The 24,086-nt window shown below is 41.0% G+C and overlaps 1 protein-coding gene across 3 annotated transcripts; it reads right to left on the bottom strand.

Moving 5' to 3' along the window:
• Positions 1–308: 308 nt before the first annotated feature.
• On the bottom strand, positions 309–20,088 carry PRMT9 (protein arginine methyltransferase 9). 3 transcript variants are annotated; one of them, XM_048509712.1, is made up of 13 exons: positions 19,887–20,088; positions 16,719–16,926; positions 16,404–16,552; positions 15,322–15,558; positions 14,557–14,724; positions 12,082–12,184; positions 10,315–10,421; positions 8,025–8,217; positions 6,582–6,765; positions 4,628–5,327; positions 3,036–3,189; positions 1,856–1,978; positions 309–623 (listed from the first exon to the last, which is right to left on the bottom strand). In XM_048509712.1, the coding sequence occupies exons 2-13, from the start codon at positions 16,896–16,898 to the stop codon at positions 408–410; spliced, it is 2,514 nt and encodes an 837-aa protein (XP_048365669.1). In that variant the 5' UTR covers positions 16,899–16,926; positions 19,887–20,088; the 3' UTR covers positions 309–407. The 3 variants fall into 3 exon arrangements, with proteins under 3 accessions (XP_048365669.1, XP_048365670.1, XP_048365668.1); XM_048509713.1 differs by lacking the exon at positions 19,887–20,088 and adding an exon at positions 19,352–19,445; XM_048509711.1 differs by lacking the exon at positions 19,887–20,088 and adding an exon at positions 19,118–19,341.
• Between the last annotated feature and the right edge of the window lie 3,998 nt (positions 20,089–24,086).

The following is a 24,086-nucleotide window of genomic DNA, read 5'->3' as shown; positions in this document are numbered from 1 at the left end:
CCACACACGATAACCACAGTGGTATTGTATGTTCATAACTCATCATGTTACTCTTTTAATTGTGTTCCGGGTAGTTTTTTATTCTAGTTTTCTTTAAGTAGATACGTATCTTGTATTTTTATATATTTCATATGAAGATTGCCAATCTTGCAGGGAGAAAGGAATTTTTAGTAAAAATATAGACTTCAAAAATATAAAGACTTCAAATTATGGGAAGTTTTGAATAGAAATTAAGTAATCAAAGAAGTTGTATTTCATTACACCATAGCTTCCTCTAAGTATAGGACTGTAAAACAGACAAAAGAATATTTTTATACAAAACTGTTTATTTGTACATAGTAGTTATTAAAATTAATAACTTCTCTTTCAGTTACACATAGTAAAAACCAACTGCAACCATTAAGGGCTTACAGCCTCACTGTAATGCTGACATTACTTTTGTGATACTGAACACTGAGCACAAGTTCATCTCCCTGACGAACTGGAATCGGCTCATCTAACACGACAGCAGCCTGCTTCCAATGGGAGGACTCGCTTGATGTATCCAAATATGTATCTTCTTCTAGATGCACATGATACCAGAATGGAATGCCAGTTACTTGGCCTGATTTACAAATCTGTACCTACAAAAAAATGTTATGCATCAATACAATTTTTCCTCCAAAGCAGAAAAGGATGATTTTAATTGATACTTCAAACTGGAGCTTTCCTAAGGAGAACAATTACAGTGAAACGTCAAGCTGTGAATTCACCAATTGGCAAAATTGTCAACTTCAGAAGTATAGTACTTTGCTTCTATACTGTTCCCACTGCAGCTTTAATGTTCCCATTTTGCTTCTCCAAAACTACCATTATATCTAGGCTCTTCCATATTCTCTTAAACTGAGGGAAGGGCCATAGACCATGCATGATTGCTGAGAACACTCTGCTATAGTTGCAGCAACATTCTACCCTAGCCCATGAGCCATTCTATTTATTTTTTATTTTATTATTGGATCTATATACCGCCCTGCCCCGAAGGGTACTCTGGTACGTGTGTGTGTTAAGTGCTGTCAAGTTGCTTCTGACTCATGTCAATTCTATGAATGAATGTCCTCCAAAACCTCCTATCATTAACAGCCTTGCTCAGGTCTTGAAAACTGAGGGCAGTGGCTTCCTTTATGGATGACAAGGGTCACATTCACAGCAACAATGTGCTCAATATTAAGTACAAACAATCTCAGTTTTATTTAGAATGTTCTACATAACATAGGCATACCTGAAGGACTACTGAAAGAGGGAGGGCTGGTTACCTGGGGCTCATGGAACTATGGAAATTATGTAATTTGTTTTCCAATGATGGTTGGGGTTGCACTGGGTGTAGGAGGGCCCAGAAGGAGTATGCTGTTCGTTGGCAATTTAGCAGGCTCATCTTAAAGTGAAGTCACCCCCCAACAAAGGGGGAAATTATGGGAAAGAAGCAGACACACATAAATGCTGTTTTGGGGACTTTTTCCCCTTGTGAGGAAAGACAACTCTGTACTATTTATAATTTTGTTTGAGAAAATGAATAATACTGGTCCCACTGATTCTTGTTGGTTATCCAAACCAGAACTGCTATAAGGTTATTCTTGCTGTAAAAATGGTAAGTGCATCATGCTAGAAATAACTGACCAAATTAAAAGCATAAGCTAATAAGATTGACTGGTACCTGCTTTTAAACAGGGGAAGTTTAACTGATAGACATTGTATCTTAATGGCTAAAGTATAAGAACATGCTCAATTCCCCGAAATTATGTAAATGCAATATAACAACTTAACAGGGTAATAAATAGGACTTTACAGGATCTATTCATACTATATTTATCAAATTTACCTTAACTTCTCTTCTGGACTCATTCAAATAAGGATTCATGAGATCCACTCGCAGCAATTCCACTGATTTGCTCAAAGGTACATATGGTAGTGTGGACAGATCCAAGAAGACACGAAAAGGCACCTAAAATAAAACATACTAAGTTCTGGAATCATCATTTTTTCCAAAGTTGAGATTTCTTTTCCAAAGTTGAGCTCTGCTGCTCCTGCCTGATCAGGTCGCATTGTTCTGAAGGCTTGAGAATTTGTGTGGATGGCAAGTAAGCTATTATCCTCTACTGTACTGTATTCCTACACCATCCTGATTTGCAAGATGGTAAGAGATTTAAAGAAAAACCTGCAAGTGAAGCAGTCTCTTGCCTCCTCCTTTTCTTTGCAGTCCTCACTCCATTCCCTCTGCTGATTGTCCAAGCTGCCTCAAAGCTGCAATCTCAAAATTTACTCCAGTTACTTCCATAGAAATTATTTTCTTTATTTAACAATTTGATGATCTAACAGCCTTGGACAGAATCAATCACACAAGTACCACCATCTATTTTCATGCCTGCACAGAAACCCCACCGAAATCAGAGGGGCTAGACTGGAATACTCTGTATAGGCCAAAGAACTGTTACAGCAGAAAATTAACACACCCAAAAACTGTGCCTTCCCTAAAGGCCCTTGTGTTAGAACCAAAGTTGCTCTAGTGCAAAAGGGTGGCTGTCCACAATTTCCCTGGATTTCTCTCTGAGTGTATCTTTTAGGATATACTGCAGGTATCCTAAGCTGAGAGTCCCCCAACCTTCATGAACAGTTTTTAAGTTAAGTGGAGACTGCAGAAAACAGAGGAAGGTGGAAAGATCTGTTGTAAGAGGCCTTCTCTACTTGCAGTTCTTTGGACCCAACTCTGTGGGGCTTTTGACTTTTCAATAGATCTCTTCATACCACTTTCAAATGCACTGAAACGCTCAGTGCTAACGTGGTAGGGGTGAGATCTGTCATATGACAAAGATCTTGGTGTCTCTATGTGTGAATATATGTGAGAGAGGGTGAGAGTGTGTACAAATGCAAATTCTACTGTTCTCTGCATTGAATTTTCAATAAAATGAAACACTGTGGCTTTTTCTTATGATTGGTTTTGGGGACAATACATTTTGCTCAAGATATGGTAATATAAACTTGCACATGCCACTTGTTACTACCTTGAATTGGTTAATGAATGGGGCAATGTTGAAACCAAGTGTGGGATCTTTCCCTTGAACTGCAGTCTCAAGTACTAAAGACTGTGATTCCACAAGCATTCCATACATCTTCACATGCTGTGGGAAAATCTTCCCTCCAGAATGAAGCAAACACCTATAAATGAAAAATATACACATGCATATACACACAGAATTGTTAATAACAAAAACAATACTTTTCATAATATTCTCATGATCCTGAAGCCAATCTCCAAAATGTAGAGTGTCAAACAGAAGTGTTTCATTTTTAAATACTTAACACTGTCCAATTATGCACAAAGTGTCTGCTGCACAATGGGGGCGAATGAGCAAGATTTCTTGTATGGGTGCATTTCCTCAAGTCTCAATTTCACTTTCCATTCTCTCTGTGGCAAGTGAGACCACCACTAGCATGACTTTTAATCTGCTTTGCCACCAGAGTGGGCAAATTTGCCAGTGACCGCAGCTTTGCCCCAGACATCTTCCCTCCACCCACAGCCAGCCTATCCAGCTCCACTTTTCCCACTCTCTCGCATTGCCGCCCAAGCCTTCACCCTTGCCCCACCTTCTATGTAGCCAGCTCCTTCCTGCTTCTCTAAATAAAAATTGCAAGGAACAGTACGAGCTAGAGGTGTAGCTCAAGGGAGCAGGAGAGGGGGGACGCACCAGGTGCATACCCCTGTGGGGGCATGGCAGGGCAAGGGCAGAGGACACACCAGTGCACTGGGTGCTTTTCCCCCTTGCTATGTCTCTGGTAAGAGGAGAGCCTCCTTTTGACTCCACCCCATCTCCCCCGCTCTCCTGCTCACCCTATGAGTGTATCTTTATTTCAAACAAGCCTCTGTTTTAAAACAGGCCTCTGTCTTCTCCTGTAACAGCAGCAGGAAGAGAGAGAGAGAGAGAGTGGAGGGGAAGGGAGGAGGATCCAGCACACAATCTCCTTCTTGAGGTCCAGATAATTGCTTAGCTTCTTTCATATTTTGGGGGGGGGGGGGGGGGAATCATTTTTGGGATGGGCTTGAATATCAATAAAACTACAATCGCAGATATATCAATATAACTGCAATTAAAAGGGCTTTAACAGAACCCTTTATCTTGCAATTATGTGTGATGAGATCTGTGTCTTTAAAAAGGAGGTGATGGGCAGTGTTAAGAGAATCAAGAAAAGCAGAGGCACGTTGAGACTTCATCAAGCAGCTGCCGGGCAGGCATAAGGCTGCCTCCTCATGAACAGAGAAAAGCAAGGAGACCACCTTGCTTCACCTCCACTGCACAGCTAAGAGCTCCAAGGTAAGCATTCTATGCACATTGGGCCGTAGAGCAACAACTAGGATTCTGTTAGGAACAATCATCATCACTTTGATGCAAACACAATATGCTTCAAGATAAAATTTGAAATCCTACAACATCCTTTTAAATTTTAAAAAGGTAATTATTTATGGATTCACGGATAAATACATTTACAATAGACTAGCTTTCACTCCAAATTATGTTGCATTTGGTTATATGTCAAAGATTTTGTTAATGAACTGTACAGTATATACAATGCAGAAAACTTTTGTTCCACACAGTACCTAGATATTGCTGCCTTTTCCATCACATCCTGTTGAATTAGACCAGAAGTCTCTATGACATCCAAAATTATAATACTCCACAGTTTGTCTGATTTAGGCCTCTGTAACACCATATTTTCATCTTGGAGGTGGCCTAGCCAAAACTCTAATGTTTCCTTAGGAAATCTGTTGGCTTCTGACAGAAGAACTAGAGCTTTTTGATGCTGATCTTTTTCAACCGAGCTGTACACTTTCACTGGCCCAAATTTGCCTGCAATTAGTGGCAATATGGAAAACCCCTCTGATACATCCAACACATACAAAGGGTCAAAAGATTCAAGATTCTTATTTTGGATCTTTTCAGGATGAAGCTCATTGCTATCGCTGTTGACATCCATGGATTGTGATTGTTCACGGAGGCTCAGTGTTGACAGCACGTTGCTTATTGCAATTTTGAAACACTCATGATAGGACAGGTTGTTGAGCAAAGCAATTTCAGTGGATTCTAACATGCAATCCTGCCTGACCCTTTCCAGTTTGTTTGCTGTTTGAAGACCAGCCAGAGCACTGCAGAGTTCAGCCTCGCTGTTTTTTTCCTGGAAGTTTCTTTCTACATCCATCCCATTGTCTGAAGTCACAAGAGAAACATCTTGGAGCCTTAGATAGCAGTCCTGGCAGGATATTTCCATCATCACAGAATCTCCAGATTTCACAGAGTAATCTTAAATTACAAAAGGATGAAACATGAAATGCATTAATAATTTTTGAGTTCACTGCTGTTCCTCAAGTTACCTGCCTAAAATATTCATTGCTCTCAGTGGCTTTTGCTTTTAATGCAGAGGTGTAGAAAAAGGGAGTGCAACCCATTTGTGCAGCTTCCTTGAGCTTCTAGAACTATGTGCCAAGCAGCTTTCGATGACTGGGTGAAAAGTGTGCCCAACTGTTTCCTTTGAATTGGAGAGCACAGCTGAAAACGATCTTGACAAAGACAATGTTGCACATGCTTCAACTGTAGAAACAACCTTTTAGCAGGCAGCATCCCATTAAGAGTGAGTGGCATGCTGTTCTTTCCTGACTTTTTGCATCTCTGTGATTCCTCCAAAATTGGTGTTGGGAGTTGGAGGACTCACAGTGACAAAAAGATATGGGGGCAGGGCATGGGGCTAAAGTGTTGAGGGTAAAACAGGTGAGAACTGCTCACACATTAATGAAATTATGCCAGTAGAAGCACCTCTATCGAAAGGGGTGAGGGAGGAAGAGCAACACGTCCTTTTTCCCTTTCCTAACTGCAGCCCTTAGGCTGTTCAGCAGTGTGTCCATGTAGCCCCCACAAACCCAGTAAGAACATTTTGAAGGTCTCAGGGGGCTACTGGTTGAAATCTGAGGCTCAGAAAATCCATGTCATGATTGTTACTGTGCTCTGGTTCAGAGGATCTAAGGTAACCAGTAGTTAACCACCCAATCAGTATGTCTGATCAGGCCTGGCTACTGTTCAGCAGCAGTCACTCCACAAGAGTCAGTGGGTAGTGGTTGGATGTCAGACTAGGATCTGGGAGACCAAGTTCAAATCTCCCTCTCACTTGGGTGACTGGCCCAGGCACATATTCTCAGCCCAACCTACTTCATATGGTAATATTGTAATATTTTGTAACTGGGAACTCAGAACCTTATGCTATATAGGTGGCATTACCTCCGCCTCTTACTGCTTCTATGACTTAATTCTGCCTGATTTATTTAACAGAAATGTGCTCATTCATTGGCTCATGTAATCAAATGGCATTTCCATAATGTGTGGACTTCATAGCGTGAATGACTCATTGGTCTTTCTAGACAATAAAAATCAATGCTGGGAATAATAATGGTTTTTGCTCATTAATTGCACTGCATGTTTTGTCATCATACTCTTGAACCTGCTAAAACAAATGGGTTAAAACAGAATGTATTTAATAACTTTTTTAAAATCCCAAAAACATACCAACAAGGCCCTGAACAGGGTAGACTGCTTGTTCCCAGCACGTTTCCTCACTTGGACTTGTAGAAAGTGAATGTTCATCATCAAGCTGTAGTGTAAACCAGACTATGATGGCATCCAGGATTCCTTCTTTAACAAGAGGTATGTTGATCTTAGACGGCTTATGAGATGCAAAGCTTTTTAACTCCTAACCAATATTGAAAAATGCAGAGAAAACTTATCTATCTTTGTCCTAAAACAGATCTGTATCACAGTTGTTTCTTTTCAATTAACAGGAATTTATTTCATGTTTGGTTGCCTTCACTATTGCAAGTACAACGAGGTATTTTGATTGCTTCTCTGATATAATAAAATCCTTCCTATGGAAAGAAAGCAGGAAATATTATGTTCAGCAACTCTGGCTGCCCTTTCCCACATACGGTACTACTGATGTTTTTCTTCTCTTTCTCTAGGTGTTCTCCAATGGTGGAAGTTCTTCCCCCACTATACCAAGAAATGGCTCCATGAAATGCAAGTGTCAAATACTGAACACTTTTGAAGTCCAAAGTGAAACAGCTAGTCTCTTAGACCTCGTGTCATAAGGCACCTTCCCACACTGGTCAAGAAGCCATGTTTAATTCTTACCTGCTTCTCTTTGGTCATGCCTGAATTTCCCCCCAAATTCAGCAACAGTCCATGCCCCTTGCACAGTTGGGCAAAGATGCATTAACAAATTCTGACTGAACATACAATACCTTATTACAGTATTATTTCTATTTAAGTACAAAAAGTCCTGTCTTATTCCAGTTATCCTTCTCCAATATCAGAAAAGATGGACAAGGGGGACATTATTGATTCAGACCATGACAATTTCTACTCTGAGGCTTAAAATAATTTTCCATGATGTATTTTAAGATTTTGCTTGCAACATTTCCCCCAAGGTCAAGAAATAAGGGACAAACTGTGTTACACTTTCAGAGGGCATAAGCAAGACTGGCTCAGGGACAAATGCAGTCGGCTACAGCTCATCATATCCAATATAGTCTGTGCCCAAAAGAAAAAATAGGCTTTTAGACTATATCATAAAAGCTTTTTTAAATAATACCTCTCCCCTTTGGTAATTAAAACCGCTGCAAATTTACAGAATATTCTTGGTTGTTACATGGCTTTCTTTGTTTTCATTTTTCATACGACACCTTCATCTTCTACTTTTCCATCCCCTAGTAATTTTGCTGGTTAATTCTAAATGTCAGATGTGCAGCTTATTTACATATGAAGAAGCTAAGGGAAAAGTAGTCTTTGAGGTGATAACAAGGTTCTATACGAGAACATGGCAAGGACATACCAAGCAATATGTACATACTATAAAGAAGAAACAGATATCCAGATAAACCTTAGTTTGGTATCTTCTTTTCTTTTTGAAAAGATTTTTACAAGATTTCCAGCATTCAATGAACTAAGAATTACCTGCAGATTGTTAAAATCCACTGTTAAAACTTGAAAATGGTCTGTAAGGGGTTTGTAGCCACCAGGTATTCTACTAAGTTTTTCGGTGGTATAAGGTTCTACAGTTTCATCTGAGTTTACAGGAGTGTATGTTGGACTGTGGAACTCCAAAACATCAGGCAAACAGACACCAGCAATTTCTTTTACACCCACTCTGAAAAAGCAAAGAGAATTAGGTCTGATAAGACAAGTCATGATAATGCGCTTTTCCAGGATAAATGAACACAATACTGTAATCAGTTCCTATATAAACATTAGTTCTTCTTTCTTGACATATTAAGGAAAGTCTGGTAGAAGTCTGATTAGTTTTTTTAAAAGTCACATCTCCAAGGCAGTTAGAAGAAAAAAAATTACAAAAATCTACATAAAAATTAAATTTGTATCATTAAATCAATCAGGTAAGAGAATATACCACATTTAACAAAAATATTTACTAGATTTAATCCACAAATCTTGATGAATTAAAAATGCCTCTTAAAAACTAACGGACAGGCTCTCACAGAAGTGGGGAAATGTCATTGGCTAAGGCAGTGGTGGCGAACCTTTGGCACTCCAGATGTTATGGACTACAATTCCCATCAGCCCCTACAATTGGCCATGCTGGCAGGGGATGATGGGAACCGTGCCAAAGGTTCGCCACCACGGGGCTAAGGGTTCGAATGAATTGACAACGAACCCTTCGCCAATTATTGTGCAAGACGTAGAGGGACCAAAGCCCTGTGCATCCTGAACTCCTGAACTCCCATTGGCCAGCTGGAGAAAATGTGTCAAGTCCCCTATCTTATATATAATTTCAGAAAATTTGAAAGATCAGATTACACAAAGTAGTAGATATGTGATATACTTCTGTCACCCCAAATTTTAATTTGATTATGTAATCCTTGACCCCAAAATAGTAGAGGTGCATTAATTTTGCTGTTATCTGGACTTTACTACACATATGGCATAATTGGATTAAATACATTTATGAGGGGCTGTGAGAGTAACCACTCTCTGAAGGGTGAAATACTGTAAAATAGGTACAAACCATTCTATCAGATTAACAGTGCAATTATACACATTTCTCAGAAAAGCCATTCTGAAATAAATGGGATTTACTCTCCAGTGAATATACATGGGATTGCCACTCAAGTACTCTATGGCAGGATTCTCAACCTTTTAAAGCTTGCTGGCGCCTTTGGAATTCTTACACAGAATGGTGGATGCAACCTCAAAATGGCTGCCCCAGCAGATGGAGCCAACCTCATAATGTCAGGGAGTGAGATTATGCAAAAATATAATAATAACGCTTTAACATTTCAGGCAGAAGTTTTGATTAACAGGATGTCTTTCAAAATTAACATACTGTTTACAAATAATTTCTGGCAGATACACAGTTAGCCTTCAGTTGCTGAAGAATTTTTAAAAAAATCTGCAGTCAATCAAATCTCCAATGGCTAATCACTAAAAAATGACTAAAAGTCCACTGGTCCCACGCACATTCTAGAAACACTTGGCGCTACATTGGTGACCTCTTTTGAATGGCTAAAGTATGCATGTGTATTTTGTTAAGAAGGCTTTTTGGGGGGAAAACCTACGAGCAAGTATCAAAACTATATATGGAAACTGATTTTTTTTTCTTATACAGGTCTCCAGTTAGAGAAAAGGGCTTTTTTCAGATTGGGAAGAAGTCACTACAGAAACGGAGAAGAGGAGCCACAAAAACTGTCCTCAAAAACAAAAAAGCAGGTGCTCCAATTAAATTACTTGACATTTTTGACAAATAGTGCTTCCAAAATCTTTTATATCACATACTTCCAAAACAAAAACAAAAAAAAAACTATGGAAGTCCTCTCATAGAGCAGAACTTGCAATTTGATAACACTTGTAAACATACAAATGAATACAAACACACACATTAATATAATCTATTTGTATTCATGAACTCATTTGACACTGGCTTGTGTATTTCATTTCCTTTCTATGCCTCTTCGGAGCAATAACTACAGACATAACTAACAGTGGCAAAATCCTAAGTTAGGCTTAAAAATGCTGATTGTTTTTTTCTGAATTTTAGTGCAGAGTTCAGGTGTAATAGAATCCCTTCAATTTACATGCATAATGATATGCATTTATGCTTGCAAGACTGTTGGGTATTGCTGAGTTTGGGTATAAAATCTAACCCAGAAAGCAAATGAAATTCTATTCTATAAAAACACCTCCAAAATTCAAAAAGGCTTACTTCAATTTAGATCAGGAAGCACAAACATACCTGTGGTGTCTGCGTATCTCTTTGCATTCTACTGCCATCCCCCATATAGTAGCTCCTGCAGGTATAACTCTACCATAGTTTTGGACACCAACTTCTCCACCAATTGGCTGCAAAACAGACAAAAGACACAAAATGGTATCTACTGTTTTGTAATCTTCTCTGATTTGTTTTGTTAAAGACAGTAACGAAACCTTAACTCCGGGTATCTGAACTGGGTCACCTGTTCTATTTTTCCCCTTGATACTCCAAATCCTTTGTTTAATACAGAGATACAACACATCCAAATAAAAGTGCCTTAATTTAGATGTCACAACTAAACTAGGCAGGTTTTGATAATGACACTGTAGGCAAAAGGGAAGAGGAAGGAATAAGGTGAGCCCAAGGATTTGAGGCTCATTCACTTACATTTTTGTGTTTATTTGTGATATCTGAAAAGAGTCTAGTCTATCATCACATACTTTTGTCCAAATCCACGCATTTTTCTATTCCCCCTAAACATTTCACTTGCTCCTTCTGTGTTAAAAACAGTAGAGGTCCAGTTACTTTCCCAGTTTTTACATCAAGAAGAAAACCATAATAGTTCTAAGACTGTCTTTCTGACCTGAAAAAACTCTGCAGAGCCAGGAATGTTGTCAACCCTGAAGCAAGTCTAGTAACTCCATGTCTGATGAGCATCTAATTGCATACTTGCGTTAGCGTACATGACACATTATTTATGGGTTCCTGTTGTACACGCTAATTTTAAACCTGACAACAATTCCGAAACAATCCCGAAAAAGCTAAGAGAACCTAAAATGTCTTCAAACTGCACAGGACATGAGCACAGTTGTGGGTCAGGATTTCAGGGCGGGGTGGGGGAATGAAATTTTTCTTTGTTTTCTAGTCATTTCACTTTGGGAGTAGCAACAGCAACAGAAGATAGCAACAGAAGATAGTTCCAAGTTGCTAAAGTTAGGATGAAATATCCCCTCTGAAGTAGTTTCCACCAAATACTGCAACTGCTTGGCAGGTACTCAACAAAACTGAAAGAATATATAAAGTGAAACTACCTTATTTACAACTAGAAGAGAGACTGAGCATACTTATTTTAAATAAATTAATTAAATTTTCTTCCCATGTGAGTCTGCTGAATTGTATGAAAAATAATAATGCCAATGCTATTTGCCTTGGGGAACTGAAGCTCTGGCAAGGAAAGACTCCCTCCCTGCCTCCAGGGCCAATACTGGTAGAAAGGAGAGACATACTTCTTTAAATAAATAAGATAAACTTCCTGTGTGATCCAGAAGACCAGTTTGGGGAGTGCAATCATGCTAAACTCAACTCATGACAGGACTTTCTTTGTTGTGGTGTGCGGCCTGTGGAACTCACTCCCTGTTAAAACTCAACTTAGTCATTCAGTGAAGCTGGTTTTGCTCTCCCAAGACTGCTGCCTCAGGTCTTGCTGTCATGACCATAGCTGCTTAATCCTGCTGCTGTTGTTTACTTCTCATTTCTTATGTTAATCAAGATGGTTGTCAGATTAATGATTTTATTGCTATAATTTATCAATATTGTGTGAGCTGCTTTTAGAACTGGGTTAAAAAGTAGCATAGAAATATATTTTAAATACACAAATCAGTCCACTGTTGATGAAGTAGTTAGCCTTTACACAGTAATAAATGGAGGAATGCCTAGTAACACTCACAGCAATGCGGCTGAAATTTTTGGCAGAAGCCACACTGCGAAAAGAACTTTTGAATCAGATCTCAGACTTTCTGATATGCTTACCTTTGGAGGTAAAAGCAAGTGCTCCCAAGCATGAATCAAGCTCTCCACAATTCCTTCTCCAAACAAGCCCGAATCGACAGTCTCAGTGATAACCAGAGAAACTCTATTGAAAGTTCAAAATGAACAGAGTTATAAAAAGAAAATATGGAATGGAATGTGTTGCGCTATTAAATGGTGATGTGTGCACGTGTGGGTGTCAGTGGCAAAGCCACCAGGGGGCGGGGGTTGCGCGACACACCTGGCGAACCAGTTCATCACTGGGGGGTGGAAAAATCCCCCCTCCCACTCACGGCCCCCCCTGCGGCACCCCCCTCCTGCGGCGCACCACCCCACTTACTTTTAGGAATGGGGCAGGCTTCCGGGCTTCTTCTCCGTCCTGCTCCTTTCCTAAAAGTAAGTGGGGTGGGGGGCGCAGGGGGGGCGCTGTGGGGTGGCACAAAAGCCAGAGTGTGCACCGGGCGCACTCTGGTCTAGCTACGGCTCTGGTGGGTCTCATGACATCAAGACATTTCTGACTTATGCCGATACTACGAATTAGTTACCTCCAGTGGTGAGATTCAAATAACTTAGCAACCCGTTCCGGTGGTGGGATTCAAATAATTGAACAACTGGTTGTTTACAAGCACCATTTTAACGACTGGTTCTGCCGAAGTGGTGCGAACCTGCTGAATCCCACCACTGGTTATCTCCCACATGTCTGATTGTTAATAGTCTTCCTTAGGCCTTGCAAACTGATGGTCATGGCTTCCTTGATTGAGTCAATACGTCGCATGCTGAGTCTTCTTTTCCTGATGCCTTCAACTTTTCCTAACATTACTGTCTTTTCCAGTGACTCTTGTCTTCTCATAACATGACCAATAGCCTCAGTTTGGTCACTTTAGATTCAAGGGACAGTTCAGGTTTGATTTAATGTAGAACCCACTCATTTGTCTTTTTGGCAGTCCATGGTATCTATAAAACCCTCCTCCAAAACCAAATTTCAAATGAATCAACTTTCCTCCTGCCTACTCTCTTCATTGTCCAACTTTCACATCCATACATAATAATGGGGAATGCTATGGTGTGAATTATTTTGATCCTGTCACACATCCTTATACTTAATCTTTTCTGACTCCTTCTTGCCTGCCCTTCCTAGTCTCAATTTCCATCTGGTTTCTTGGTTGCATTCTCCCTTTTGGTTGAAGATGGAGCCAAGGAATAGAAACTCTTTAATTATTTCAATACCTTTATTGTCAACCTTACAGCTGTGTAATTCTCCAGTAGTCATTACTTTTATCTTATTAATGTTCAGCTGTAAATCTGCTTTAGCATTACATGATAAAGAGCATTATAAAATCTGAAGCAGGGATTTGGCACAGCATCACCATACAATATTTCTATATTAAAATGTTATGCAATATAATTTGAATGCTTCTATTATGCAACACTAAGCTTGTGAACAAACTTAAAGCAACTCAGAGTTTGCTCATATGATCCACTTCCTTCTCACCTTGTGCATGGCAAGGTAGTTAGTCTGTTCTACCTTTGTACTCCTCGGTCGTGGGGGAAGGCAGGTGGGGGGGGGTGGTCGGGCTACGAGGGGTGCATTTCCAACCAATCACCACATAGGACTCACAGCCACAGCTGGAAGTGAGTCCTATGCGCCAATTGGTTGGAAGTGTTTCGTCAACTCATGTTCCATCCCTTAGGGAATTATTTCTTAGGATTGAACGAATACAAGGAAGAGTATATGCAAATTATTGCAATATAAATGACTATAATGATATGCAAATTATTTAAATAGTAATTGCTAATAGTGACGGTAGTAATGAGAATTAAATTTACAAATACATTCTAACAGAAAACATGAAAAAGTGCATTTAAAAAAATGTTACAACTAGCCTTGCAGGTTGTGTAAAGTTGGGAAAGAATCCATCTATCCATCCATCATCCATCCATCTATATTAAACCTATACCGCACTCATCCCTGGTCACAGCTAGGCTTAGGGCAACTTACAATAAGTTAAAACAATACATAAGATCAACAATTAGAATATAATAGACAGTCCCATTTCTTTCCCTAACATAGATGGCGATAAATACCCTTCAACCCAGAAATAATAGTAAGGAAAGGTGTGCTATAGTAAGTAAGGAAGGTGTGCTATATAGATGGCACATATATTAGTATAAATAATAATAGTCCAATAGACCATTGATGGTGTGTAGTTGGGAGGCTAGAGAATTGATGGATGGCCTCGACAAAAGCCTGGTAAAACACCTCTGCCTTACAGGTCTTGTGAAACGGGACAAGGTTCTGCAGGGCCCTGGTGTCAGTAGACAGACAGTACCACCAGGTTGGAAAGGCTGGGTTGAGGCCAGTCTGATGTCCTTAGGGCTGGGGATCACCAGGAGGTTCCATCCAAAGAACAGAGAGACCTTTGTAGGCAACTTAACTGACTTAAATAATAAGATCTCACATTAAACATAAAAAGTTACCTTTCAGGTATGTGCTTTGGAATTTCTAGGTCAGGAGACTTCACATGAAGAAGTCTGATATCTCCATCCAAGCCATTTGCAACTAGCACCTCTCGAGCCAATTCATACATCGTTTTTGACAACTCACAGGCATAGACAGAAGATGCTCCAGCTGTTTTGGCGAACATGCTGAAAAAAAGGACAGTTCAACAGAAATCAGAGAAACTTTTTCAGGCAACATTTTATTTTAACAGTTTTAAATATACATTTTACTGCTATATAAGTTTTAGTATTTGAACGGCATTCTTAAATGCATGTGCTGTTGCGCAATGGAAATGCGGAACAGTAAAATGTAGGTAGCAAGGAAATGAATAATTAATTAGGTAAGTCTTGTAAAACAGCAATTATAAGCCATTGTTATTTGGCTTATAACAGAATAAACAATGACTGGCAGATCTTGAACAGGATATGTGGCTTGTTTAGCCCTTCAGCCTATTCTTTTCTTTCTTTTGTGGCCAACCTCGTCTACTGTGAAGCACAAATCCTCTGCACCCCAGTAGCTGTGAACAGCAGTATGACTGTCAAAACAAAGGAATAAAAGAGCAAACACTGCTTCCCAGCATGGAAGGCATAAAGTCCCTCCCCATCCTGGTATGATCCACTGCTTTCCAGGAAAGTCAAGGTGGAAAGAATATTCATCTAAAAGACTCATCAATACAATTCAGTAACAAAACAACTTTTAAAAATATTGTTATTAGTAATTCCACTTGCAAATTTGCAACAAACCTAAGAATTCCAGTTCCAGTTCCGATATCAAGAACACTTCTATACCCTGAATGAACAGCGTTCTGGATTGCTTTCTGGTACAACAAATTTCTGTTGGTGTCATTAAGCATGATGAAGTGCCACCGTTCTACTACCCAGTTGGCAACACGATAAAAGTTCTCCTTTGCATCAGGAAAGTCAGGGTTTAATTTCACAGCTTTATGGAAATATGCGGCTGCTTCATCTCTAAAACCCATTCTAGAAAGAAAAAGAGGATGCAATCAATAAGAAGGATAAAATCCAAAGTTAAATATCCAAAGCATTAAAAACAATGTCATTCACTGTTTGGGTCATCCAGCAATAGGGACTGTGTGAGCGCCCCCACTGCCAGTCACTCATCTGACCTGACCATTCTCATCCATGCCACAGCAACACTGCAATGAGATCACTGTGATGCTCTATGTAAGGATATACTTGAAGACTTTAGCTGATGAAAATGCCATGGCTTGACTGAGAGTTGGAACCAGTAAAAATATGCATATGTACCTATTTTGTGGTTACCTGTTTGTTGCTACCTGTAATTTAAAGAGTTAGTTCCTACCTTAAAACTCTTTATGGCCTGTGGTCCTCACATTTGCAAGACAACCTCTTCCTGTATAATAGCCAGCAACAATTTACATTCTATCAATTAAGGCATTATTTGAATACCATGCTTTATCCAAATTTGGGTTTCAGCTAAGCTACAACTTTTAGTGTCTAGTGGCAGTAATGTGGAATGGAGTTCCTGGACTTGTGGGGGTGGCTCCCCACTTTGATGGTTTTCTGGTCCTACTGCAAGACTGGACTATTTTAAAGGGCTTGTAATACAGGTTGGCACAGGTTGTGCTCTACAGAGTCTTATTTGTAGCTCTATTCTGATTTGTATGCTTTAATTTTGTTCTCTAGTTTTTGTTTTCATTGTAATCTCTCTCCCAATCCTTCAGGAGAGAAGCAGGATAGAAAAGTTTTAAATAAACATTAAATACTTCCCAGAGCATCTACATGATGGTTCATGCATAAAAAGATGTGAGAGCCACTGTGTTAAAAAGCAAATCAACACAAACCTGAAGAGATGCTCTCCCATGCTGTTGCATATGACTTCATCATCGGGAAACAATTCCAGGGCATGTTCATAACAGTCAAATAAATCTTGAATTCGTGCAAGAGAATCCAGCTCTTCTGCCCATTTAAAAAGGGTAAACTGAAAGGTTTCCTGAAGGAAAGCCATATAACTCAATAATTAATTGAATAATAGTGTAGTAAATTCAGATAACTGAATTATTCATGCAAATAAAAGCATCTTGTTAGTAAACAGATATGGATCATACAGGATTGTCATTTTCAGTCTATGAGAAAGAAAAGGACTGATCACCCCTCACCTTCACATCCTTTTTTAGCTCAGGGGCTAAATTTAGTACCAATAGATAGTGTGCATATGCTGTTCCAAAATCCTGATCCGCCAAACAATGCTGAACACTTTGCAAAGATCTGGATACTAATTCACGTCGCCTAGCTTCTTGACCAGTTTTGTGCCTACGCTGAGATCGACTGTTGGGCATTTTGTAAGGAATTAAACTGCACGTTCTCCTGCCAAAACAAACATACACGCAAATTTGTTATAAGGTGAGAGAGCTAAAAATTAATAACTATATTGATTTAAAATCCAATCTACCCACTACAGAAATATATACGTTAGTTTTTGCGAGCCAGTATGCAGCAGCAGTTAAGAGCAGTGGATTCTAATCTGGGGAACTGGGTTGGATTTCCTGTTCTTCCACATGAAGTCTACTGGGTGACCTTGGGCCAGTCACAAGTCTCTCGGAACATTCTCAGCTCATTGATATGAATTGATATATTATGTTGGATTTTAATTCCATGTTATTTTGTAATATTAAAAAAGAACTTTCTCAGTCTATGTAGAGGCAGGCAATGGCAAACCACCTCTTAATATGTCTGGGCTTGAAATCTCTACAGGGATGCCTTGAGTGATCTGTGACTTGACAGAACTTACCACCATCAGTTTTTGTAAAACACACACACAAAATCAACAATCCTCTATCAAAATAAAACCTCAGCAAACAAGAATGGAAATCTAAGAATGCAGCTGTAGCAATTTAGATGTTGGTTGCATGTTGGTTCTGCATTACAGATTGGGGATGGGAGTCTCTACCAGTGTTGTTTGACAAGGGCTCTTCTGTGCCATATACTTCCTGTTTGTATGAATCCCAATTTAGCGCTATAAGCCAAAAAGAAGCAAGACTCTTGCTTCTTATGATAGAAAAACAAATGGTGCATTTGCAGAACACATATATCATCAAGGCAACTTTATGAGAAAACCCAACCAAATTATTCCAGAAGAATCACTCCATGAGTAAAACACTTTTAATAATATTTATTAAATGTATCACATTCACATCTGAAGTAATTCCTTTATTGTAGTAGGGCTTTAAAAAAGAAAGTTGACGCTTTGTACTAGAGACTCTTCTGTTTAATTTTCATGGCCCTTGGCTCATTCTGTTGTACCCCAGTAACCTTCATTGGTTGTAAGACTTTGCATTATAAGAACTTTTAGTGGCACAGATTACCTATCACTGTGATAGAAGTTCACCAAAAGGGAATGGTAATTTAATCATTACAATATATTACAGGAATTTGTTATTGAAAATTGCCATAGGGAGTGGCAAAATAATAAAGCAATAATAACATATAATAACATTAGGTAATTTATGCTAACTCAGTAATTGGACAATGACAGTATTAATGGAAATGGGACAGTAGAGGTTCCTTTCACAATACTGGACACTGACAGGGGTGTGAAAGATATTGCAACATTTGCATTTCCTGCCTGTTTAATATGGAGGGAGAGGAAACACAGGTCATCCCTGGAATGGAACTGATATAGGAGGCATAGATAGAAGTTGCAATCATTACATATTATCAACAAAAAACAATAGATGTATTCATTGTTTTAGTCTCTTGTCCGCTAGTTTGGATTAAGTCCCACTGCAATGGGTGTGCTAGGGAACACACCTGGTCAAGGATGTTGACAACCTCAGCTACAAAGCAGGTATTTCTTCTACAAACCACACTGCCAGTATAGCAGGATGCCAAACGTTTGCACGGTTGTTGTTTTTTATCCTACTACGTCATGCTCCCAAAATGTCCAATATTTAGGATGCAAGAGTGGCAGAGGGAATGGTACTAATCAGTTAGATACTGAGAGCAATCGGGACGGAGTAGCTATTAGGGCCCCCACCGGGAAAAACTGGACGACGCAGGGCGGGAGGCCAGCAAGAGAGGATGCAACCAGGTGGGCACAGCATCCAGCACCATTACTTCCTTCCCGCCGCTACTGCCTCGTCCTTGCCTGAGTGGCCCCATCGGTTTGCTTTCCCGGTTTGCTTTGCACACTATTCCACTTCTACTCCTGGGCGGTGTGTCCTGGTTTCCTGCATGCATCTCATAGAGGCCGGGGGCAGCCGTACAGGGCAGTGCTTGCATGCATCTCATGGGGGACGGAGCCAGCCAGCCGCACAGGGCTGTGGCTGCATGCATCTCATGGAGGGGGGAGGGGCCAGCCGTAGAGGGCTGTGGCTGCATGCATCTCATGAAAGGCAGGGGCATGCAGCCACATCCCTGTACGACTAGTTCCTGCCCCCTTGAGATACAGCATCTATGTGGAAACCACGACACACAGCCCAGGAGCAGAAGTGGAACAGCGTGCATTAAACCAACAACAACAGAAAACAATAGGACGTCCACCAGCCTGGTCAGTCACCTCGGCGATGTTTCCGAGCGGGATCAGCAGCCGCCGGCTCAACGAAGACCTCGCAACCTGCAACCAAAACTTAATGCCGCCATTTTACAGAAGGGCGAGGAGAAAAGGAATCATCGCGAGAAATGTAAAGGGATCAGGGTCAGGCGGCATGGATTGCATGAGCCCTGCAGAAAAAGGCTCCCCAAGCAGTCTGGTGACCTAAATGCTTCGGCTGTCACCGGAGCTACCACTCACCTCCTCTCTCCGCTTGCGTATTGCACAAATAAGCCCAAAACCACGATGTGCGCATGGGCAGAAAGGAGGCGAAGCCACTGCTGCCCTTCCTTGGTCGGACTCTACTATGTCATTTGAATTTGTTTGGCTACTGTGTACAGAAATGTCGCTGTTTATAGCAAAGGGTTTGCTAGGATCCGTATATAATAAAAAAGATCCCTGAGCGGTAAATGCAGAACTTGCACACAGACCACCTGCGAGATCATGCAATCGATATTCCTCCGTTGTGTTGCAGGGCATCGATCCTGGCGCTCCGATTTTGTGTTACTTTGTACCATTGCACGACACATTCTTCATAAATAATTGTTGAGGGAAGCATCAAACCACTATCAAATCACATGGCTAAGTAAGGACTACAGGCTACACCAGGGATCAGGAACCTTTCACATTCAAAGAGCCATTTGGACCCATTTTCCACGGGAAAGAAAACCCACGGAGCCGCAAATACTTTTTGACATTTAAAATGAAGATAACACTGTGTATTTTGTTTTTTTACCTTTACGCTTTGTATCAAACAACTATAGTGTGTTGCTTGAAGAATCCATGAGCCAGCGCCACTTTTCTCTCCACTCCAACCTATGCGCTCCCCGTTCGAACGGGGAGCACGCAGCAGCGGCCCGGCCTGAGCTGGGCGCCTCTTTGATCCCTCAAGCTTCCCGTTGGAACGGGGAGCCCGCAGCAGCGACCCGGCCTGAGCTGGGCTTCTCCTGCAGAAAAGCGAGCAGCAGCGGCCGGCCTGAGCTGGGCGCCGCTTCTCCTGCAGGAAAGCAGCGCCCAGCTCAGGCTGTCACTGCTGCCATTTCGCAGGAGGATTCCACAAGCTCCCTGTTAGTCGGCCCTGGCCTGGAGCTGGGCGCTTCTCCCTGCAGGAGGGAGGAATCCCAGCTCAGGCGATCCCACGCTCCCATTGGCGGCCCGCCTGAGCTGGCCCGGAAGAGAATCCACGTCCCGTTGGAGGCAGCGGCCCAGCAAGCGCCCAGCATTGCCAGGCGCCGCTTGTCTCTCTCTCCTGCAGAAAGGGCAATACGCCGGGAGCCGCACCTCAAGCGGTAAAGAGCCGTTTGCGGCTCGCGAGCCGCGGGTTCCCGACCTCTGGGCTACACTATAAAAAACGTGAACCCAACGCTTCGTGGCACAGCAGGAGCATAAAAACGTGGATCCAAGGCACCGATCCTCATGAATTCAAATGATTTTTGTAATGAAATTAAACCACCATGAAACTATACAGCATGTCTTAGTCTACATGCAGCACCAAAACAATCACGCATTCCACAATCCGTGGCGCCGCAGTGCTGCAAAAACAAATCTAAGCAACATCAAGGTGGTGAGGCTGTAATTGATTATAATAAATGCTGTAATTTGATCCAATGACACCAGCACCTCTGACCCACCTTGACCAGGTAGCCTTCGGGAATCCTCGATGAGAGCAGTCATACCACTCCCTCTTTCATTGCCCCTAACTAAAGAATAAATGTATAATATCAGTGGTGAGGGTAGGGGTGGGGATGCCACTGCCAATGGCTTTTGCCAGTCATGGCAGGCATGAGATCCAGTAACATCTCTACAGAAAATGGTGACCGCCTTCCCTGCTCCACTTAAACAGTCTAACTCCTAAACCACACAGTCTTAAGTTGACACTCCTGTATGTGGGAGAAACCCCCTCCCGACCTCAAAAACTGAGAAGGATGAGGGGACAGCTACAGGAAGACACATATGTCTTCTGTCCTGAAGACCTCCCTGCTTGATCTCTTCATCAATTTGTCTCCCTCCCAACATTTTGCTGCAAGCCAAAATAACTGGCATGAGATTGGTGTGTGTGTGTATGTGTGTTAAGTGCCCTCAAGTCACTTTTACCCTATGGCGACCCTATGAATAGGTGTCCTCCAAAATGTCCTCTCCTTAATAACTTTGCTGAAGTTTTGAGAACTGAGGGTCATGGCTTCTCCTCTACAGTCAATCCATCTCATGTTTGGCCTTCCTTTTTCCCTGCAGTCTTCCACTTTTAATGACATTATTTTATTTTCCATTCACTTGCATCTTCTAATACTGTGACTGAAATATGACAGTCTCAGTTTAGACTTTTCAGCTTCTGAGGACAGCTCAGAACTTGGGTGCTGTGTGGTTTCCGGGCTGTATGGCCGTGTTCTAGCAGCATTCTCTCCTGACGTTTCGCCTGCATCTGTGGCTGGCACAGCCACAGATGCAGGCGAAACGTCAGGAGAGAATGCTGCTAGAACACGGCCATACAGCCCGGAAACCACACAGCACCCAAGTGATTCCGGCCGTGAAAGCCTTCGACAATACAGCTCAGAACTGATTTTACAGCATCTGTAAAACTCCCACATGTTAATTTTACAGCAACTGTAAAACACCCACATGTTAATTACATATGTTAAGATGCATGGCTCATTCTCCAACATCATCCCACCAATCATTCACAAGGTCAAAGCAGCAAGGGATACTATCCATGTTATTATTTTTGTAAATAGCTGCACTCAGAGTTTTGGTTTGTTCTTTTAATACTGGCACATCTTGGAGATTGGAGTTTTAATGACAAGAAGTTTCACAGGCTACATGGAAGTTTACAGTAGAGTCTGGTGGGTTACTTACTGGCGTGAAGTGAGCAAAACAACCCATTTCTCAATCAGAAAGGAAATGTACAAGTATTCATATCCAATTCTCACCCACCACCCATCCTCGCTGGAAATTAATAAAATTTGGGGCAGAAAAAGGTAATTTTCTGTTGGAAAACTGAGAGGAATGAGTTCAACAGTTAGGCCCCTTCCCCACATGCAGAATAATGCACTTTCAATCCACTTTGCAGCTGAATTTTACTGTGTGGAATAGCAAAATCCACTTGCAAACAATTGTGAAAGTGGATTGAAAGTGCATCATTCTGCATATGTGGAAGGGACCTAAGGTTTTCCTTGTGCTGGCCTCCATCTTTACATTGCAGCTCCTGTAGTTTTATTCTGTTCAAAACAATCACCAGGTATAAAGAGGCACCCCCTAGTCTCCTCAGGGACAGAGAGAGAGAGGGTGTGCCTCTCACTCACAGGAGCAGCTGCCAACTGCTTGTGCCCTGAGGGAAATTTTTCTCTGCAAAATCTCCGACAGAACAGCTTTGACTGAGCAACTTTTTATTGCCAGGACAGATATTTTAGTAACATGAAGAGGATGTTTAAGAGTTCATATTTCTCTTTCAGTTGTCTCATATATACTTTTGCTAAGAAACCATCTAAATAGTCTTTAGGTGATCTTCCAGGGCACTTGTCTGTTAGGCAGGACAATATCTCTGGAAGAAAATTAAAATAACCTGTTGTCTTTCTGTCATGAACTAAATGAAGAAATGGCACCAGAGACTTTTAAAGTTGAACCCAGAAATAGATTTTATTTATAGGAACAAGTTTAAAAGAGCTAAACTAGCAAAATGATTAAGGAGTGGCTTAGAGAGGCTACTCTGTTCAAGATTTTGTTAAGTAACTTTTTAAGTTAATACAAATTATGGATAGGACACTTTTCCTGATGATACTGTCACTCTACACTAGATAAAATAAATCTGTTTCTTCAGTATAGTTGTTACGGAGTTCTGTTTGGCTATCGAGCCCTTTTTCTAAAAATCTTACCTTTTACCCTTAGGCAAGTACTACACACACATAGTTCTTTCGACACTAACAATAAAACAAACTCTCCCGTAGAGTGCCTCTCACACATGGAACTATGGCCAGTATCCTTGAGAAAGCTCCAATCCTCTCTTTATAACTTCCCTTCTCTCAGAAGCTTCACGGCTTCATATCAAAGTGGAGTTCTCCTCAGAGAAAAAAAAATAACCAAGCCACCAGTATGATTCATCAGTTTTACTGTATTATGTTTAACTCTAGGAACTCAAGTACAGATTCCATTACTGAACTCTGCCCTTCCTGGCACTTAATTCAGAGAAGCACAGCCCACTCTGAACTGGCCCTCTGCTTCCAGAGAACAGAGATACCTCAAAGCTACCATTCACTCTGGCTCTCACAACAGAACTCTTTTTTTTTTCAGAACTCCCTGACATCAGGCTTTATAGTACTGTGCAGCTCTCACAACCAATCCCATGGAGTTCTAAATTAATCCTTTGGGCTCTGAACATTCCATTGACTATAATCCTAAATGTTTGTCTACACCAGAAAAACACGAGCATTTAGATGGTTTTTAGTTGGGTAAAATAAAGATTTGAAATAAAGTTTGTTTTAAATCCGACAGGAGGTGCTCATTAAAACCTGCTTCAGCCAGGGTCGCCAAAATTTAAGGTAGCACTTTTAAAAATATATTCTGAAATACTTCAAGATTTCAGGTTGAAACCACTGAAGGTGGAATTTAGGAAAGGGAGGGTATAATGATATACAGTCCAACTTCCAAACCAGCCATATTTTTTCAGGATAAATAGAGTAAATGTTTTAAATGAATGAATGAATGAATGAATGAATGAATGAATGAATGAATGAATGAATGAACAATCTATGTGTGTTGGAGATCACTTGTAGTTCCAGGGGATTTCTAAACCTCCTGGATCAGGGGCGTAACGAGGCAGCCCTGGGCAAACTGTAGCCCTGGGCAAAACCTGAGTTGGATGCCCCCCCCCCCATGGGCGGCCACTCCACCACGACCAAATTCTTTTTGCACCAGGACATTGGTGCCTGCAGGGGGTGCATTTTTA

Source organism: Sphaerodactylus townsendi, linkage group LG10, assembly GCF_021028975.2.
Source record: "Sphaerodactylus townsendi isolate TG3544 linkage group LG10, MPM_Stown_v2.3, whole genome shotgun sequence".
Classification (NCBI taxonomy): domain Eukaryota; kingdom Metazoa; phylum Chordata; class Lepidosauria; order Squamata; family Sphaerodactylidae; genus Sphaerodactylus; species Sphaerodactylus townsendi.
The sequence above is the reverse complement of the archived record's forward strand: the minus strand, read 5'-3'. Positions and strand labels throughout refer to the sequence as shown.

Coding starts and splice junctions, on each gene's coding strand:
- PRMT9 (XM_048509712.1), bottom strand. CDS start 16,898: ATGCCCAACAGTCGATCTCAGCGTAGGCACAAAACTGGTCAAGAAGCT. Junction 16,553..16,718: donor AGCTAAAAAAGGATGTGAAG/GTGAGGGGTGAT, acceptor GCTTTCCTTCAG/GAAACCTTTCAGTTTACCCT. Junction 12,185..14,556: donor CCAAAGCACATACCTGAAAG/GTAACTTTTTAT, acceptor AACTTTCAATAG/AGTTTCTCTGGTTATCACTG.